At 52.1% G+C, this 15,173-nt stretch overlaps 2 protein-coding genes across 4 annotated transcripts in view; one reads left to right on the forward strand and one right to left on the reverse strand.

The window, feature by feature from the left end:
* The window catches only part of ARHGAP39 (Rho GTPase activating protein 39), a 221,038-nt gene that overhangs the window by 193,833 nt on the left and 12,032 nt on the right, over positions 1 to 15,173 (forward strand). For all 3 annotated transcript variants that reach the window (XM_083449008.1, XM_083449007.1, XM_083449009.1), the window contains 2 exons: positions 5,614 to 5,813; positions 7,855 to 7,946. In XM_083449008.1, the coding sequence (XP_083305134.1) occupies positions 5,614 to 5,813; positions 7,855 to 7,946 (292 nt within the window). The remainder of the gene's footprint in view (positions 1 to 5,613; positions 5,814 to 7,854; positions 7,947 to 15,173) is intronic.
* The window catches only part of RHPN1 (rhophilin Rho GTPase binding protein 1), an 81,017-nt gene continuing 69,733 nt past the window's right edge, over positions 3,890 to 15,173 (reverse strand). Inside the window, exon 16 of the transcript XR_014513223.1 lies at positions 3,890 to 3,953. The gene's annotated coding sequence lies outside the window, so the exon portion shown is untranslated. The remainder of the gene's footprint in view (positions 3,954 to 15,173) is intronic.

Genomic DNA, 15,173 nt, shown 5'->3' on the forward strand with positions numbered 1-15,173 from the left:
GGCCCACTAAGGACGGTGATAACACAGTTGAATTCAGAGCAGTGGCAATGATTTGGACAAAACCCAATTAAAACTTATTTAGTTTAATTCTGGAAAACCGATGAACTGGCAATGCCAGCTTTTCAAACTCTAATAGTCGTTTGCACCTCCAGTGCCCCTGCGACCCCCTTGCCCCTTAGCAGCTACCCCAGTAATCCCACTGCCTGGTGGGTGTTGCCACCCCCTTTGGGGGAGCCATCGATCTAGGTCTTTGGCCAACGTCTGCAGTCAGGGCACTGCCCCCTAAAACCTCCCAACCCCAAAAAGTCGGGTGCAGGAGATCCCAGGGCTGGGTTTCTGCTTTTGGAAGGCGAGAAAGACTCATCCTGTTCAAATCAGGACAACATCCCTCTTCCACGGATGTGGTCCAGGCCACACATTTTGCGTTCTGGACATCCGTGTGGGCGCAAGGCTCACATTTTCCTCCTCCCTGACCTGGGGGAGAAGTGTTCAGGTGAGGAATGCTGGCGGGAAAGCCGCTCATGCGGCCGCTGGGATCTTCTCCTGCACCTGGGCTGGAGGGGCAGCCTGGGGGTGCCAGTCCATGAGGGTCCAGTGGGGCACTGCCCCTCCAACAGTGCGCTCCCAGCCAGTCCCCACCTGCTGCCAACCAGCCCAGCAGGTCGCCCTGCCTGTCGGCTTCCTCCACCTTCGCCTTGGTGAGCTTAAAGTCGAGGAGGAAGAGAAAGACAAATTTGGAAGTAGCAGACTCCGGCTGTCTTTTGCTCTGCTGCCCCCTACTGTTGGCCTCCCTGCGCTCTGCCCTACCAGTCTGTCTCTTAAGGGCACCAACCAGTTGGCAGGGATGCGGGTGGTGCTGTGGGTTAAACCACAGAGCCTAGGACTTGCCGATCAGAAGGTCGGCGGTTCGAATCCCCGTGACGGGGTGAGCTCCTGTTGCCCGGTCCCAGCTCCTGCCAACCTAGCAGTTCAAAAGCACATCAAAGTGCAAGTAGATAAATAGGTATTGCTCTGGCGGGAAGGTAAACAGCGTTTCTGTGCTTCTGGTTGGCCAGAAGCGGCTTAATCATGCTGGCCACATGACCCGGAAGCTGTATGCCGGCTCCCTCGGCCAATAAAGCGAGATGAGCGCTGCAATCCCAGAGTCGGCCACGACTGGACCTAATGGTCAGGGGTCCCTTTACCTTTACCTTTGCCTCCCTGCACTCTGCCCTACCAGCCTGTCTCCCAAGGGCACCGATCAGTGGCAGGCAGTAGCAGCCTCTCCTTCGAATAATTAATTTCTCTGCCTGTGGTATAAACTGCAGCGAAATAAGGAAGAACATTCAGAAGGACCTATTCCGACTGTGAGAGCCGTTTGACAGTGGAGCAGACTCTCTCGGAAGGTGAAGTTTCTCCTTCCTTAGAGGTTTTGAAGCAGAAATTGGGGGGGGGGGGGCATATGCCAGGGGTTACCGATATTTAGCAATGATTCCTGCACTCCTGGGGGTTGGGCTAGATGACCTGGGGTCCCTTCCAACTCTACCAAATTATTTTTTAAAATAATAATAATAATTTTGTTTATACCCCGCCCATCTGCCTGGGTTTCTCCAGCCACTCTGGGTGACATACAGCATATATAAAAACATAATAACATTATTATATACACCGGTCTTGAAAGACCTACATTGGCTCCCAGGACGTTTCTGAGCACAATTCGAAGTGTTAGTGTTGACCTTTAAAGCCTGAAACAGCCTTGACCCAGTAGACCTGAAGGAGCATCGCCACCCCCATCGTCCAGCCTGGACACTGAGGTCCAGCACCGAGGGCCTTCTGGCGAGAAGCCAAGTTATAGGGAACCAGGCAGAGGGCCTTCTCGGTAGTGGCGCCCTCCCAGCAGATGTCAAAGAGGAGAACAACTACCTGACTTTTAGAAGACATCTGAAGGCAGCCCTGTTTAGGGAAGCTTTTAATGTTTAACAGACTACTGTATTTTAATACTTCGTTGGAAGCCGCCCAGAGTGGCTGGGGAAACCCAGCCAGATGGGTGGGGTATAAATAATAAATTCTATTATATTCTGTTCTGTATCCTCCATTGCTGCCACACACACCCTTATAAGCAGCCAGTTTCCACTCCTTGACCTTGCTTTCCGCCCTTGCCTCCTTCTGTTCATGTGGACTGTATTGACCCCTCTCAGCATGAGAGTGTTGCCCTCACTCTGTCCCCCTGGAGGTTATGCATCCATGCAAAAGATGCCCTTGTTGTTTATTCCCTCCTCCAGCAGCACCCTCTCCTCCTCGCCCTTCTGCATAGCGGCCCTTTCGCCTCTTCTGAATCAGCCTTCCCAGTTCCCTCTTCCTCCTTCCAGTCCACTGCTGCCCCTCTGTGGCCGAAAGCTGGATGGCTGCGGAGAGAAGGCTTTTCTCACACACCGCAATTTGGAGTGTGCTTATGGAGCGAATAATTGCAAAATCGTAGAGTTGGAAGTGGAAGTGGAAGTTGGAAGAAATGGAGGCAGTGAGAGATTTTACTTTCTTGGGCTCCATGATCACTGCAGATGGTGACAGCAGCCACGAAATTAAGAGACGCCTGCTTCTTGGGAGGAAAGGAATGACAAACCTAGACATCATTTTAAAAAGCAGAGACATCACCTTGTCAACAAAGGTCCGTATAGGAAAAGCTATGGTTTTCCCAGTAGTGATGTATGGAAGTGAGAGCTGGACCATCAAGAAGGCTGATCGCTGAAGAATTGGTGCTTTTGAATTATGGTGCTGGAGGAGACTCTTGAGAGTCCCATGGACTGCAAGAAGACCAAACCTCTCCATTCTGAAGGAAAACAGCCCTGAGTGCTCACTGGAAGGACAGATCCTGAAACTGAAGATCCAAAACTTTGGCCACCTCATTGGAAGAGAAGACTCCCTGGAAAAGACCCTGATGCTGGGAAAGATGGAGGGCACAAGGAGAAGGGGACGACAGAGGACGAGATGGTTGGACAGTGTTCTCAAAGCTACCAGCATGAGTTTGACCAAACTGCGGGAGGCAGTGGAAGACAGGAGTGCCTGGTGTGCTCTGGTCCAGGGGGTCACGAAGAGGCGGACACGACTGAACAACTAAACAACAACAGAGTTGGAAGTGTCCCCCAAGCGCCATCAAGTTCAACCCCCGCGCACTGACTGAAGAGGAACTCGAACCCGTGACCCTAAGATTAAGATTATCATGCTCTACCGAGTGAGCTGTCCCAGGTCTATTGAAGTTTCTCAAAGAGCTTTTTTTAAAGGGATGGGTGAAGATGCTGAGGTGGCCGTTGGCTGCCCTCTTAGAGCCTCTCCCCAAGACCTGCTTCTGGAAACCCTCCAGCAACCCCTAACAACTTAAAGGTAAAGGGTAAAGGAACCTGTTATGTACTGAGTTGAATAGGATCCAAAATGCAGGAGTCTGATTGGTCCTAGAACAATAGGATTCAGAATGCAGCAGTCTGATTGGTCCGCAGGAGCCACCCAATTCAACTCCAGGTGGAAATGAATCCGCAACCTATTTGCCTACAGGAGAATCCCATAATCAGCCAATCACTTGGGGCCCATTGTGTAAATAATGTATATAAAGCAGACATTCAGGGGGAACTTCCATTCCTCACTACTATGAGCTGAATAAAGAGCATGAAATCCACACTCGGCTCCGAGTATATTTTAGAACCCCTGACCGTTAGGTCCAGTCGTGGATGACTCTGGGGTTGCAGCGCCCATCTCGCTTTACTGGCCGAGGAAGCCGGCGTACAGCTTCCGGGTCACGTGGCCAGCATGACTAAGCCGCTTCTGGTGAACCAGAGCAGCGCACGGAAATGCCGTTTACTTTCCCTCCGGAGTGGTACCTATTTATCTACTTGCACTTTGACGTGCTTTCGAACTGCTAGGTTGGCAGGAGCAGGGACTGAGCAACGGGAGCTTACCCCGTCACGGGGATTCGAACCGCTGTCCTTCCGATTGGCAAGCCCTAGGCTCTGGTTTAACCCACAGCACCACTCGCATCCTTCCCAACAACTTACTAAGGTGTTAAACAAGCTCCTGGCATCTCCAGCTGTTTCGTGAGTCTCTTTGTGTTGGGGGGAAAAACCCCCACCCCCAAACCACTAACGACTACAATAAATAAAACAAATAAAGGCAAAGGTGGCACACATAGTTTACCCCTCCTCATTTTATCCTCACAACAAACCTGTGAGGTAGGCTAGGGCCGAGAGAGAATGACTGCCCAAGGCCACATGCAGTGAGCTTCATGGCCAAGCGGGGATTCGAACCCAAGTCTCCCAGGTCCTAGTCCAACACTCTAGCCGCCAAGCCATCGCTGGCTTGCAGATTCCTTCCTTGAGCGTTTCCGCCTGGCTGAAATGTGTCCTGGAACTTCGGAAAAGGTTCCCCACGCCTGGCTAACGCTGTTCCCTCCTTGTCCTTTCCTATTCCTCTGTGACCCTTTCCTGGCTCCTTCGGTGTCAGGATTCTAGTCTGCAGCCGGGTAGGCATAATGCGAGAGGACGAGATGGTGGGACAGTGTTTTCGAAGCTACCAGCATGAGTTTGACCAAAGTGTGGGAGGCAGTGGAAGACAGGAGGACCTGGCGTGCTCTGGTCCAGGGGGTCACGAAGAGTCAGACACGACTAAAGAACAACAACAAGGCGTCATGTGTCTCCAAAGAGTCCAGCATGCCAAGGGCACCATGAGAAGCGCCTGGGAATTATAGGGACAGAACGACCTAAATTGTATAAAAAAATATTTATTTTATTTTTCAGATTTATTATTGGTTTTTCAAATTTATAACAAACATAAACAACATAAAAGAAAAAACATTACAATATAAAAAAACAAACATTTATCTTAACTATTATAATCATACTTTTATAACCATTATTAAATGACTTCCTCTAATCCCTCAAGCTGAGTTTCCATGTGGCTCATTGTAGCAGTTTTCCAATACCAATTTCCAATAAAATTAACTTAATTAACATCTTTATTTCTTATCCTATTCACTTATATCCATAATATTATTATTATTAAATTGTATAAAAAGTGATTTATGTACACGACTACAGCGGCAAAATGTTACTTGCCCCAAAATGGAAAGAAATCCCAGCAAAGGAAGAATGGATACAAAAACGTACGGAATATGCAGAAATGGCGAAACTTACCGGAAGAATAAGAAATGAAGATAATAAACTTTTTATCAAAGAATGGAAATGGCTTATTGAATATTTACGGAGAAATTGTAAACAGATTAAAACACCGGCAGGATTATTGTAATAACCTGCAGCCATACAAAAGTGTATATGTGTGTGTGTGTGTGTGTGTGTGTGTGTGTGTGTTTGTGTGTGTATGTGTGTATATATATATATATATATATATATATATATATATGAGAATTAAATGAGCAAGTTAATTTGGATATGCAGAAGATACTAAAAATAAATTTAAGGAACTGCAGAAAGAGGGGGAAATGTATATATCTGAAAAGTATAAATAAAATTTAAAAAGAAGAAGAAGAGGAGAAGCGTCATGATAAGGTCGTATCCTGCATTCCAGCGCCCAGGGGCACCTCTCTGAGCTGGGTCTCGTGCCTCCGCTCACCCCGGCCGCCTTCCCTTTCAGGGCCTGAAGAAGCCAAACATCGAAGAGATCCGGCACGCCAAGAATGCCGTCTTCAGCCCTTCCATGTTCGGCAGCTCCCTGCAAGAGATCATGAACATGCAGAAGGAGAGGTACCCTGACCGCCAGCTCCCGTGGGTGCAGACGCGGCTGTCGGAGGAGGTGCTGGCCTTGAACGGAGACCAGACCGAGGGCATCTTCAGGTAAGGCACACCTTGCCCTGGGGCAGCACCCTTGGGGCAAACAGTTGAGCCGGCTTCCAGTCTCCTGGCTCCTTTAGCATTTACCGTATTTTTGCTCCATAAGACGCACACTTTCCTTCCTAAAAAGTATGGGGAAATGTGGAACGGCTAAGGGAGCTGGGCATGTTTAGCCTGGAGAAGAGGAGGTTAAGGGGTGATATGATAGCCATGTTCAAAGATATAAAAGGATGTCACCTAGAGGAGGGAGAAAGGTTGTTTTCTGCTGCTCCAGAGAAGCGGACACGGAGCAATGGATCCAAACTACAAGAAAGAAGATTCCACCTAAACATTAGGAAGAACTTCCTGACAGTAAGAGCTGTTTGACAGTGGAATTTGCTGCCAAGGAGTGTGGTGGAGTCTCCTTCTTTGGAGGTCTTTAAGCAGAGGCTTGACAACCATATGTCAGGAGTGCTCTGATGGTGTTTCCTGCTTGGCAGGGGGTTGGACTCGATGGCCCTTGTGGTCTCTTCCAACTCTATGATTCTATGTGTGTGCATCTTATGGAGCAAATGCAGGGGGGAGGCAGGCAAGAAAAGCCCCCAAGAGCTCCGCGCGGCTCCTGCGGGCTTTTCCCCGAGGAGGGAGAAGGGACTGACACAACCAGTCCCTTCTCCCTCCTCGTAGAAAAGTCCGCAGGAGCAGCACGCTCCTTAAAGGGTGCGCGGCTCCTGTGGGCTTTTGCGGGAGGTGGGGGTATTGCCATAGCTGCGCGCAGCTCCTCCGGCCGGGATCCATCCCGCTCGCTGTCTTGGCTTCTTTAGCCGTGCGCAACCTCTCCAGTCAGGATGGATCCCGCTTGCTGTCTTGGCTTCTTTGCTCTTTGGGCCTGGGGGGGGGGGAACCCGGGCTCCCCCCGGCAGCCCCAGAAGCTCTGGGAGAAGCAGATTTTTTTTCTTGATTTCCCCCTCTAAAAACTAGGTGCGCCTTATGGTCCGGTGCGCCTTATGGAGCGAAAAATACGGTATTTTAGGGCAAACTCCATGCAAGAGCCTTTGCCCCTTGAGCTTTGCCCAGAAGCCAAAAAATCCACATTAGACCAAGCTAGACGTGGCACGCTTTCTCCGTTACATAAATAGCAGCCTTGGGGTGGCGTGAGGTGGGGAAGGAGAAGAGTTGAGTTGCAGGAGTCAGCCCCCAAAATGCAAATAGCAGCTTCAGAGAGGTGATGGAAATTGAACAGGTCATCATGCCTGGTTTGGCCCTGAGGCTGTGAGCTGCTTCGCACGCAGCCCTAAGCCAAACACAGCCACTGCCCGTGGTCTTTCGCTGGGTAGATTACAGAAACAAATATTAACACATTTCCGTTGGCTATTGTTAGCATCACAGTGAATCCTGAAATGGCAATGTGACCAGATTGGAATTTCTTACCCCCATCTCGTCTCTTGTTTCATTTAATTCTGTATGTGTTTTTCACGGTTTCCGTGTTGTTGCAAATAAAGAAACAGATTAAAAAGCAACGCTATGGTCAGAGGAGATTTTGGCCAATTTGCTCCTCTTATTGCCCTGCTGTTAACTAAGCCACGGTTTCGCTTAGCCCGCTGTCTGAAGCTGGGGTTGTGATTTCTCTTGCTCCAGACAAAGCACAGGCTCTAACCAAGGTTTGTTGCAACCCATGGTTGATATGGCATTCTGATGCACCCCATGGGTTAGGTCACAGCAGTACACCAGCGGGGCGCATGTGAGAGGAGCGATGAGGCCATAACCTTGGCTCTGGGAATCCTCACACTCCTGCATTCAAGCTAAACAATGGTTTGGCTTTGCGTTACATGCAAAGCAGCTCAGGGTGTGCAAAGCAGCTCTTGAGTCATAAGAGCGTGAGAAGAGACCTGGATCAGGCCAAAGACCCTTCTAGTCCATCACCCACTGTTCCTTATAAAACATTTCTGCTTGTTGGGGAAAGGAGGGAACCCTTAGTGCCTGAAAGTGGCCCAGGATCTACTTCGTAACGTTGCAAGTCGCTCCCTTCTATTTCTTTGGGGTGTCCCTCTCTTTCCTTCCGCAGAGTTCCTGGAGACATCGATGAGGTCAACGCCCTCAAGCTGCAGGTCGACCAGTGGAAAATCCCCACCGGCTTGGAAGACCCTCACGTCCCCGGTGAGGAAGAAGGACTCCCCACCCTCCGTCCCTCCAGCCTCAAAGCCCCTGGGTAGCCTAGCCATGGGACAGGGGCTTGGGGGGCTAGTTTTGCTCTGCAGAGGACCTTAAGGTCCATGAATAACCATAGTTTAGAGGTCCCGGGCCCTAAGGAAGTCAGACTATCCTCCACCAGGGCCAGGGCCTTCTCAGTGGTGGCGCCAACCTGGTGGAATGCTCTGTCCCAGGAGACCAGGGCCCTGCAGGATTTAACTTCTTTCCACAGGGCCTGTAAGACAGAGCTATTCCACCTGGCCTTCAGTCTGAACATAGCCTGATCTTTTATTCTCCTTCCTTCTCTCTCCCTCCCCTTTTATGAAGATCACCCGCTCTGGGATCCCACAGCTAATGTTTCCCTGGCCTCCTCACTGGCCCAAGTAGTACCAATTCAGCCAGCTAGCCCTGGGGATTATCTAATGCTTATTAGATGAATTCCCCCTAAATTTCTGAACTTTGAATTTTATTGTTATTCATGTTTTTATACTCTACTTTATGCTACTTTTACAATTAAGTGTTTTAAATTTGTTGTTATCTGCCCTGAGCCTGGTTTTTGAACTGGGAAGGGCGGGGTATAAATAAAAATGTATTATTATTATTATTATTATTATTATTATTATTAAGAGCTGGCATGGCATAGTGGTTAGGGTGCCGGACTGAGAGCTGAGAGGCCAGGGTTCTAATCCCCACTCGGCTATGAAGCTCACATCAGCAACCAATGCGCCCCATTGGTTTCAGATGATACATGTTTACTCAGGTCCAAAAAGCCCGGGACACCAATTTTCATGACCCGCTAGTGGTTCTGGTGGCTCATTTACCAGAAGTAGTAGTAGTAGTAGTAGTAATTTATTATTTGTACCCCGCCCATCTGACTGGGTCTCCCCATCTACTCTGGGCGGCTTCCAACAAAGATTAAAAATACATAAAAATGTCACACATTAAAAGCTTCCCAGAACAGGGCTGCCTTCAGATGTTTTCTAAATGTCAGGTAGTTGTTTATTTCCTTGACAACTGGTGGGAGGGCGTTCCACAGGGCAGGTGCCACAACCGAGAAGGCCCTCTGCGTGGTTCCCTGCAACTTTGCTTCTCGCAGTGAGGGAACCACCAGAAGGCCCTCAGCGCTGGACCTCAGTGTCCGGGTAGAACAATGGGCGTGGAGACGCTCTTTCAGGTATACTGGACCGAGGCCGTTTAGGGCTTTCAAGGTCAGCACCAACACTTTGAATTGTGCTCGGAAACGTACTGGGAGCCAATGTAGGTCTTTCAGGACCGGTGTTATATGGTCTCGGTGGCCGCTCCCAGTCCCCAGTCTAGCTGCTGCATTCTGGATTAGTTGTAGTTTCCAGGTCACCTTCAAAGGTAGCCCCACGTAGAGCGCATTGCAGTAGTCCAAGCGGGAGATAACCAGAGCATGCACCACTCTGGCGAGACAGTCCGTGGGCAGGTAGGGTCTCAGCCTGTGTACCAGATGGAGCTGGTAGACAGCTGCCCTGGATACAGAAGTGACCTGCGCCTCCATGGACAGCTGTGAGTCCAAAATGACTCCCAGGCTGTGCACCTGGTCCTTCAGGGGCACAGCAATGCATTTAGCGTTAACTCTGAAAGTGTATACTAAACTTCCTGATGTGTACTGTCCTCTAGGAGGCTTAATTTGGTCAGAAATGGGCCTGTGTGCGTCATTGAAATTCTACTCAATATGATTCCGATCCCAACATATACTTAGCCGAGTAACAACTTAAACACATTGCAGGATTCCAAAAAAAATAGACCAAAGGCAATTGTATTTCTTCCAGCAGAGCTTTACTGCATAATGGGCACAAATCCAATACATTCAGGATTGGCCCTGTCCATAAGAAATCCAGTTGCAGCAGACTTAACTCAAAGTTACAACTCAAACCTGACATTCAGAAGACACCTGAAGGCAGCCCTGTTCAGGGAAGTTTTTAATGTGTGACATCTTAGTGCATTTTTGGTCTTTGTTGGAAGCCACCCAGAGTGGCTGGGGAAACGCAGCCAGACGTGCGGGGTACAAATAATAAATTATAGTGGTACCTCGCAAGACGAAAAACTCGCAAGACGAAATAGTTTTTTGTTTTTTGAGTTGCTTCGTGTCAGGGCTGGCTCCGGGTCCCAGCTCACCAAGGACCAACGCTAGCCGATAGTACAGTATCAAAGTCTTTATTGAAGAATAGTCTCCATTTACAAGTCTCAGCGTCCCAGCCCTACGTCTGGACTTTAGACCGGCGATGCTCTGTCTGGATCTCCACCCCCCGTGCACCAGTTCAAGACTCTAATCTTACTCCACCTCTTCCTTCTCTCTCTCTTCCTCTGGGTCTTACTACCCCCCGGGGTCTCATTCCTCCTGGACTCTTCCGACGCGGAGCTAGACCCCTCTGACTCCTCCCCCTCTCTTCGGCGGGCTTTAGGACCTGGCTCCTTACCCGGGCTGCCCACCTTGCCGCCCTCCTGTACATTTGAACTTGGCGCGCGCGCGCGTTTTACTTTCCGGATGACCGTTTCCTCGCTCCCTGACGAGGGTGTGGCCACTCCTGCCTCACGTTCTCCCTCTGCCTGCGCGCTCCCTGATCCCGATGCCTTAGACTCCTCCCCCCTACTGCACTCTGGGGGGGACGCTGGTCCGGATTTCCAGCTGCTACTCTCTGAGTCCCCTTCTTCCCGAGGTGTCCCCCTGGGCACTCCCCTTGCCCTGACCATGGGGGCCCCTTTCTGTGAATCCTCCGAGTCACTGGAGAGACTCAGAGATCTTGGACTACTGTCGCCGCTGACATTTCCTTCCGACTCCTCCCCCTCGCTCTCTGTTTCTTCCCTCTCCAGTGACTCTGCTCCTGAACCCCTGACATCCATCCCCCCCTCGAAGCCCCCCCTTCCCCCCTCCCCTTCCTCCGGCGGGGGTGCTGGGTGCTCCGTCGTTGTGGGGGTGAATGGTGGATACAGTTCGTTCCCCGTGGCGTGCATCCAGTTAGAGAAATCCGGCTCGTCCTCCATGTCTTCGCCGACCTCGTTCTCCTCTGCTTCCATCTCCGTGCCGCCATGCTCGAACCCAACGTCCTCCCCCATCACGTCCATGTCCCTCTCACCCTCGTTCCCCTCTGGGTCCGTTGCCTGCCAAGGGCCCCTCAGCCACCTCTCCTCTCCTCGATTGTCCCACCAAAACGAGCGGTCTGAGGCAAACCCCGAGGGCGAGCCCTCCGGTGAACGTGTGTCGAATGCTGGTTCTTCGTCCGAGGTGAATCCCTGGAACGTGCTGGTAGAAAGCGTGGGTGTGAAAAGCCAGTCGTCGAAATACTCGGCTGGCATGGGCCTGTGTGGGAACAAGGCATGAAACTCCTCTTTGAGGAGAGGCTCGTCCAGGGCATAGTCCGGCACCCAACTGTTGGCGCTGGCCGGGGTACCTTCCCTTGCGAGAAAATATTCTACTCCCTCTTCCCCCCATCTCGAGTCCAAAATCTCTGTGACCTGGTTGATGGGTTCCCTTCTTGGCGACTCCCTCCTTGGGGGGATCTCCTTATACTGATCTGGTGCCGTGCCCTGCGCCTGAAATCGGTGAGGTGCTTTGTAGGGCGTGAGCACCGACCTATGGAATACTGGGTGCATTCTGGATCCTTCCGGAAGTGTCAACCGGAAGGCCACCGGATTGATCTGTGCCTCAACCAGGTAAGGTCCTAGCTGCTTATGTCCGAGTTTCTTCTTAGCTAAGGATCTGGTCGGCACTGCGTGTGCCGCTAACCACACCCAGTCTCCCACCTGTATGTCTTCACCAACCCTCCTGTGCTTGTCAGCCTGCAGTTTATATGCGTGCTTTGCCAGCTCTAACTGCCTCCTAAGCTGCTCGTGGACTTCCTGCAATTCCGCCGCCAAGACTTCCGCTGCCTGTGGCTCCCCCTCCCCCAGTCTCTCTAATCCCGGGAAGGTTCTGGGATGCCTCCCGTTGTTGGCGAAGAACGGCGTCACCCCTGTGGACACGTGCTTCGTGTTGTTGTAAGCGAACTCAGCGAGCGGCAGGTAGTCCACCCATGTCGTCGGCTGTTGATTTGCGTAGCATCTCAGGTACTGCTGCATGACGGCGTTGACGCGTTCCGCTTGTCCATTGGTCTGCGGGTGTCTCGCCGACGCTAGGTTGATCTTGACGTTCAGGAAACCCATCAGCTTCTGCCAGAAGCTCGAAATGAACTGGCGCCCCCTGTCGGACAAGATAGACCGTGGCAGTCCATGCACTCTGAAGACGTGGTCTATGAACAGTTTGGCGGTCTGTTCTGCCGTGGCGACCTTCGCGCACGGAATGAAGTGGGCCATTTTAGTGAACATGTCCACCACCACTAGGACTGCCGTTTTACCCCTTGAGCTGGGTAAATCCGTGACAAAGTCCAGGGCCACCCTCTCCCACGGTTCGCTCGGAGTCTGCAGCGGTTCGAGCAGTCCCGCCGGAGGTTTGTGGACTGACTTGGCCCTTTGGCAGGTGTCGCACCTCGAGACGTACTCCGCGACTTCCCCCCGCATCTTGGGCCACCAAAAATCTCTGGCAACGAGTTCTGCCGTCTTCTCCTTGCCAAAGTGCCCGGCGGTGGGTGCGTCGTGTAACTGCTGCAGTACTTTCGCCCGGAGGTCGTCTCCCGGTACGTAGAGTGCTCCTCTGCGGATGAGCAATCCGTCTCGTACTTGGAACTCGTCGTCCTTCACCGTGCCCTTGTGCACCTCCTCCATCTTGGCTTGTGCAAAGGGGTCCCTCTGCAGTGCTCGACGGACCGCCTCCAAGTCCACGGTTGCTGCAGCGCACGCCCACGCTTTCGGAGCGAAAATGTGCTTGGCCGCTGCTGGTGCCGCCTCTTCGAGGTATTGCGGCTTCCTGGACAGTGCATCCGCCATGATGTTGTTGTCGCCTGGGATGTATTCTATCCTGAAGTCGAAATCCGCGAAAAATTCCGCCCATCTGATGTGCCGCTGGTTTAGGAATCTTGCCGTGCGCCAGTACTCCAGGTTCTTATGATCCGTGCGGACCTGCACGGTGTGCTTGGCCCCGACGAGGAAGTGCCGCCACGCCTTGAATGCTGCATGAATGGCCAGCAACTCCCTGTCCCAGATGGTGTAGTTTTGCTCCGACTTGCTGAGCTTCCTAGAGTAGAAGGCACACGGTCTCCAGTCCCCATGCGGGTCCTCCTGCAACAGCACGGCGCCCACGGCTCTGTCTGAGGCGTCTGTTTCAACCCTCATCGGTTTGCTGGGATTCACATGCAGTAGCTGCCCTTCGGACGAGAAGAGACGCTTAAGGTTCTGAAAGGACTGCTCCGCTTGCTCCGTCCAGATGAACTTCTTCTTCTTAGAGCTGAGCGTGTCAGTAATGGCCGCCGTCTGCATCGCGAACCCCTTGATGAACTTGCGGTAAAAGTTGGCGAACCCCACAAACCGCTGGACCTCCTTCCGATTGCGCGGGCTCTTCCAGTCCAACACTGCGCGAACCTTGGCGCTGTCCATGGCAAGCCCCTTGTCCGACAGCTTGTAGCCTAGGAAATCCACCTCCGTCCTGTCGAACTGGCACTTCTCCAGCTTGGCATACAGCCGATGCTCCTGCAGTCTCTGCAGAACTTGCTTGACGTCACCTTCGTGGGCCTCCTCAGATTCTGAGAATATCAGGATGTCGTCCAAGAAGCAGACGCATGTCTTGTAGAGGAGACCCGCCAGGACGTGATGCATGAAAGCTTGAAAACAGTGGGCGCCATTTTGTAAACCGAAGGGCATAACTCTGTATTCATATGTGCCCAGGGGCGTGAACATGGCAGTCTTCCACTCGTCTCCTTCCCGTATGCGAATCAGGTTGTACGCCCCTCGCAGATCCAACTTTGTAAAAACGCGTCCTTTCCTCGCCGTCGCCAGCAGGTCATCTATCTTGGGCATGGGAAAGGCCGCGGGCTTGGTCCTGGAATTTAAAATTCTGAAGTCTACCACAAGTCTTTTTTGGGGCGTGTCCCTCTTCTTCACAAAGAATACAGGACTGCCCCCCGCTGCCTTCGACTCCCGGATGAAACCGCGCTTCAAGTTGAGGTCTATGAACTCCTTGAGCTCCTGCAGCTCATCCTCAGACATGGAATACAGTTTCCCGGCTGGCAGCGTCGCTCCTGGCAGGAGGTCAATCTTGCAGTCATAGGGCCTGTGGGGGGGCAGCTTGTCCGCTTCTTTCTCGCAGAAAACCTCCAAAAACGCTGCATACTTGCGAGGCACTGCTTGCAGCGTGCCTAATTGTAGCTGCGGGTCGTCCCCTCCTTCTTCCGGGCTAGGAAGGATGCAATGTTCCGCGCAATAGGAGGAGCCGAAGGTCAGTTGGCGTTGGTACCACGCCAATGCTGGGCTGTGCCTGTGCAGCCAACTCATGCCGAGGACTACAGGCGTGTCCGACAGGTGTGTGACATTAAAGCTGATGACTTCTCGGTGATTTCCAATCCGCATCACCATTGGTGGCGTTTGTTGCACCACCTGCCCCCCTAACAAGTCTCTGCCATCCACCGTGACAACGTTCAGGGGCAGCGTGGCTGGTAGCAGTGGTATATTGTGCTGCTGAATGAATTCCAGTCCTATAAAGTCAGCGTTACTGCCGGAGTCAATGGTGATCGGCACCTCCAGAGTGCGTCCATTGGGCAGTTGGAGAGACGCTGTAAGCTGCACCACTGGTTTGGGTGGGAGGGGGTCTGTGGGTTGCAAAAGTGCTGGGGATTGTTTCATTGACTTGTCTGACTGGACCCCAGTGCCTCTTCCTCCAGCCAGACTCTGTCGTTTAACTGTTGCTGCGTTTTCAATTGAGCTGCTTCGGCGACTGTTGCGGAGGCTGCAGTGTGCTTGTGGAGCCTCTGGGGACACTCTTTCGCCATGTGTTGAGCACTGTCGCAGATGTAGCACTTCCTGTTCCCTCTAGGAGGCTTCGTTTTGGCTGCTCCCGGTGTTAGGGCTCTGTTAGCTGACTGAGCCCTGGCACCTCCTATCTCCATCGGCTCTTCTCCCCCTCCCTGCGAGGGTGTGGAGTGCGCACGCGCTGCTTCTCTGGGAAAGAAGGGAGGTGCTCTGGCTGGTGCCCTTCCCCAACGCCCTTCTTCCCTGTTGCAAGGACGTTCTTCCAGATGCACCCCGATCTCCAGAGCCCTCTGGACTACCTGCTGGGTGCTCCTTGGTCTCTCCCCTCTTCCA

The sequence above is a fragment of the Podarcis tiliguerta genome (assembly GCF_965153285.1).
Source record: "Podarcis tiliguerta genome assembly, chromosome: 7".
In the NCBI taxonomy this organism is placed as follows: Eukaryota; Metazoa; Chordata; class Lepidosauria; order Squamata; family Lacertidae; genus Podarcis; species Podarcis tiliguerta.